Source organism: Melampsora larici-populina (genome assembly GCF_000204055.1).
Source record: "Melampsora larici-populina 98AG31 unplaced genomic scaffold MELLAscaffold_60, whole genome shotgun sequence".
NCBI classification, from domain to species: domain Eukaryota; kingdom Fungi; phylum Basidiomycota; class Pucciniomycetes; order Pucciniales; family Melampsoraceae; genus Melampsora; species Melampsora laricis-populina.
In genome coordinates, this window is record NW_006768824.1 from 241,361 (window position 1) to 246,515 (window position 5,155).

The 5,155-nt window shown below is 46.9% G+C and overlaps 1 protein-coding gene across 1 annotated transcript; it reads left to right on the top strand.

Moving 5' to 3' along the window:
* Positions 1-946: 946 nt before the first annotated feature.
* On the top strand, positions 947-1,264 carry MELLADRAFT_67943 (uncharacterized protein; the record flags this gene model as incomplete). Its single annotated transcript, XM_007416370.1, has 1 exon — positions 947-1,264. One exon carries the CDS (start codon positions 947-949, stop codon positions 1,262-1,264), a length of 318 nt encoding a protein of 105 aa, XP_007416432.1.
* Positions 1,265-5,155: the final 3,891 nt, after the last annotated feature.

Here is a 5,155-nt window from a genome sequence, read left to right on the forward strand (position 1 = left end):
TTTTTGAAACACGCTTCTGATTCATTTTACACGCATACATTTATACATTTTCAATTAAGTATATCATTTTAAGGAGTAGATTATTACACACTTGATCGAAAACTTTTGAGCATTTTATCATGCTTTCATTTCTTTAAACTTTTCTTCAAAGTTTGTATCAGGAGAGTTTTTGAGATGAGGATGTTTTAACGACTTTGAAATCAAAAGTTAGATCTTATCAAGATTCAAAAGTTTCAATGAGTTTGATGTATACCTGAGTGGTTTTGGCCTGGGGTTATACCTTGTTATACAGACATACAAACCCAGAACGTTATTGAAGAGGAGGAGTGCTCGGAAACTCGAAGTTGGAATTTTTGTGCGAGATTTGAATTGGTTCGTTTCGAGGCATGAGTCGAGTCTTCAGGAGTCAAAATTGATTTGAACTTGAAAGGTGTTTAATTTTTCATAATTGATGATGTGAACTTTTCGGAGTGTCACTCTAGGTTTCCCAAACGGGGGAATTTAGAGATTTTCGGTCATTCAAGGAGAATGAGCATTGAGATTGTCCAAGGCCCGTGAATTGTGAAGCATGGCACGGTGGATCCTGCGGCTGAGTCATCTTTCGTCAAACGACAAAAGCTGAGACAAAGTTTGGCCCACGCAAGTACGACCGGCAGGAGACAGCAGTTGTGGTGGAGGACGCTGTTGACAAAAATGTGTAATCCCGCTCTTGGTGTTGATTGGCCTTCACGCTGTTGATCTGTTGTTCGTTCCCAAATAGGTGTCGATTGCAAAACTTCTGCCGCTGAATGCTGCCCGATGAATGTTGAGACCTGTGTTTTTTCAGTCAAGTTCTCTTTGCTCATCCGGGGACATCTTCTTGTTCTCCTCTCGTGATTTATACTAATAGCTTTGCCAATTTTCTGAATTGACGTTTGCACCATTTATTCTATCTTCATGTAGCACAATGGCAGTGCCACCAACAAAACCTGGCAAGACGCCGTCTGCCAAGCCGACGCCTTCAAGTTATGCCGTCATTGATCAGTGGAAGCGCTTGCCCCCTTTGACTCTTATCAAGACTAGGCTGGATGACTATCCCTTTGCTGCCAACATACACGATTCTTTGCCTTTAGTTCATCTTGTCACCCCTACAGCTGGGTTTGACTTTTATCTGACCGTTTTGTACGGGATACTTCCCAACAACTGCCTCATTTCCCCGGTGACGTGGTGCGCCTCACTCTTCCTTGTGAAGCTGGAAGCCAACAAGACGTCATCTTCTCCATGACAGCCTCTTCTCAATGGATTTTCTAAGGGAAGCTTTATAACGGCAAGGCCAGGAAGTCCCTTGATGAGCTTGAAGATGATGCCAATCCTTATCAACATCACTGAGGTCAAACACAACTCCGCAAGTGGACAGAGTTAGCTGTGCAGCTGTGCTGGCAAACCCAACATTCATAATCAGACAACAATCACTGATGCTAAGAGGTTGTCCGGTGGCTCTATCCATGTTCAATGTCCTGCTAAATTTATTCTCCACAAAACTCTTACCAGTGATCTGGAATTTGAGTGGCATTCAAAGCACAAACACCACAATCCCTACTCACTTGAAGATATCTGCAATATGTGCTTGCCCAAATGTAGTGAAATCATTGTGAAGTTACATGTCCCAACAGTCCCAACCTTTTGCAGGTAACACCGCGGGAGTTAACTTGTTTGAAACCCGAATGAGTGAAATTTCGGTGTCCGGGTTCGAAATTTCCTTGAATCAAGAAATTGTTACATGTTCCCAGAGCCTGCGGAGGTACAGGGTAGTCCATTCAGTAGAGTGAGAGGGTTCACGGGTGCAGACTGTAGTGTCACAGCTCAGACATGTGAGTGGTGGTAGCCACATGTTGACTGAGGGATGGCGCCTCAGAAGAAGTGGAAAACTTTTCTCACTTCTCTCTCTGCGCCCCCCTGAGATCCTACAGCTGCACTCGAGAATCAGTCAAGTTTCCTCTCCTATCTCTCTCTTGCTTTCTCACTCTTCTTTTCTCTTATATTTAGTGTTCTTTACGCATCTGAATGTGGAGGCAGTTAGCTACCAAATCCTTCTTAAACAAATACAACAATCACCCAATGATTCAAGCAGCAAAACAAGCGGAAGAAGCGAAACTCGCGAAGTTTTTGAAAGAGAAGACACAAGCAGAAGAGAGGCTGAAGAGAGCAGAATCAAGATCTCCTCAAGTCGGACAAACCCCTCTAGAAGGCGACAACACACCCCAACCTACCCCGAGATTCACCTTCACCACGAGCACCCTGTCCTCAAAGGAAGCGGAGCATTCGAAGTCAACCAAGATGGACGACAGAGAAGACTCGACATCTGATTCTGAGGCATCGGACGGGGACAGTGAGTCATCTGACATCCGGAAGCCCAAGAAAGTGAAGACGAAAAAATTGAAGAAAGGCAAGGAGAAGAAGAAATCCAAATCAGTGCCGTCCTTGGTTGATGGCAATGAGGATCTGGGTACGGAAGACCTGTCGACGTTAATAGAAAAGAACTTCGGTAAGCGTCTATCCCTCCAAATGGACGGTCCCGTCTCGGATCTACCTACACTCCTTTCTTCCGTTGGTGAATCCCTGGTCAAAGCACCTAGTGATCAGAGCTCCAGTACTTCTGTCGTAGCGCGTCTGGCTCCAGTTTTTGGCTGTCGTAGCGGAATGATTATCTCGTACTTGTCACTTTAGCTCATCCCACCGAATCAGCTCCAGGTGCTCTCCTGTGGTAGCAAGGATTGTATTCCCCTCTAATAGCTCCAAGAATTGCAGCCTTGTCGAAGCTCAGAACATTTCAATACTGTTGAATTCATACCTGGGATACCCACCCCCCCAACTTCCCCCTTCAGAGAGAATACAAGATCAACCCGGGCTTTGGTCGAAGACCATTTCAGGGTTATACACCCGTCCCATCTTCGCTCCTGTAATAGTAGAAGCATACAACATTCTTGTCAATCCTGAGTCCAGAGAAGCGAAACTGACTCTACATACACGTCTTCCCACACGTCTTTCTAGTCCCAAGGCCATTAGAGAAGACTACTCCATCGCCACACGTAGCCCCTCTCGGCACAGACGACAGCAGTGACGTGATCTTAGACCGTCTAGCGGACGCCATAAGGGCGGAGAACCTCGACACGGTGAAATTCCTACGAGATAGACTGGTTGTGGCATTGGCCAGGGAAGGAAAGGTGGCGGAAGAGAGATCAAAAGAGAAGAGAAAGAAGAGGGAAGGGAAGTCAGAGAATTCGAAAGATAAAGCGAAGACAAGAGGAAAATCTGCTGGGAAATCCAAGAAGCAGCGGAAAATGGACAAGAAAGACTTACCTAGTTCTTTGTCAAGCGACTCTAGCTCCTCCTCCTCAGGGGAGGGTAAAACCAAACACGGCTACGCCTCATCCTCTTCAGACTCCTCGTTGTCATCATCCTCGTCGACGGAGAAGAACTCCTCGGATAGCTCATCTAGCTCCTCTAGCGGTAGCAGCTCAGATTCTTTCTCGGGTTTGAAGTTTGAGAGGACGACAGCATCATCCTTTGATCTGCCGAACTTACCGGAGAAATGGCAGAAAGCCTTTAAGAAGATGAACCGCTACGTCCCCCTGTCGGTGTTCAAACGGTCCTACATCGAAGCGCACCACGCCACAGCTCCCTTTGGCTCGAAGAAAGGATACGCTAGGGGATTCAAAACCTTGGAGGTCGAACTGGAACGCCGAATGAGCTATGGAGAATTCATTCTTGCTTGTGACCTAGAGGCAAGATACGCAAACGAACTTTACCGTCATAAAGCGTATGCTGTGTACATCGCGGAACATAAGGCGATAGTTAGCAACCTGATGATCCAACACAAATGCTGGATGGTAGGCCTTCGGTATCATATAGCAATCAGGAGTGTGATTTTCAGAAATCGGTCGGGTGTGATTTATGATAAGAAGAGAAAGGGGAGGAAGGGGAAGAAGATGGAAAAGGTTGTCTTACCGGAAGGTTTGCAAGAAGAAGCGGCACGGGTGGCAAGATGGGAGGCCGATATAGCGGGAGATCTCATGTATGAAGAACATCCCTACGCTCCTGGGCAACCTAAGTCAGGTCACGACTTCAGAACCGGCCAACCACTGGAACCACCCAAACCGAAGCACGATTGGTCCTGGAAGGGGAAAGGACAGGGGGGAGATGGTGGAGGTGGAAGTGGTCAGAGGAGGCAAAGAGGAGGTAATCGGGGCAGAGGTCAACATCATACTGATGTTCCAAACATTCCTTATGTTCCGCAACCATATGCGATGAACTACCAAGCGGGTCCTTCAAACCAGAACGGTATTTCGACCTCGGCTGCCCCCTCTAACTTTACGGGACACTCCAACTTTGCTGGTCCGTCGAACCAAGGCTGGCTCGCCCAAGGGCAACAACACGCAAATAGACAATTGTATGCATCGTCTAGCGGAGGGAGAGGCAGGGGAAGAAACAACAAGAATGGGAGAGACAACAATTGGTAAGTCAACTTTCGTGCACGGGGCTAGGCCACAAGAAGTCATTACTCACTTCTTATTTCCCTCTACCCCCCTCCCTCTCCCACTCCTTCGACGTTAAACGTCTGCTTGGGAAATCGATGTGTTTGATCCAATCCGTCTCTTGGTGACCGTTCTATTCCTTGGTTGGGGATATTCCTGGTGGATTGAATGGTGGGTGTTATGTGGATTAGATCTCTTCAATTGGAAAACAAAGTAGAGAAAGAAGAAAATTTGAAATAAATTACTTTTGAATTGTGCACCCCCCCCATCCTTTGTCCCAATATTCAGAGAGCAGCCATGCCATCTCAATTTTGCCTGAGAACCCCACCCCCTTGACGTCGAGAGCTGAGCTGAACAATGCTGGAATTCAACCTGCCCAGAACACCAGCTGCGGATTAGAACTCTCACCCCCAGAGCCGGACTCAGAATATGAGTCAGATGAGAATCTCAAAGTTCGCTATGAGGACGACTCACCCGAATCAGCGGCAGAAGATGAGGTGAACGAAGGAAAGAAACTCCTTCCCCTGCATAAACGCAAGCTCTATAAAGCAAAGGTCAAATCCTACTGGCCAAGCCCGGTGAGATGTGACATGAACATCAGTGAGTGGGTTAGGCTAATGAAATCGGTAGGTCTAGAAGAC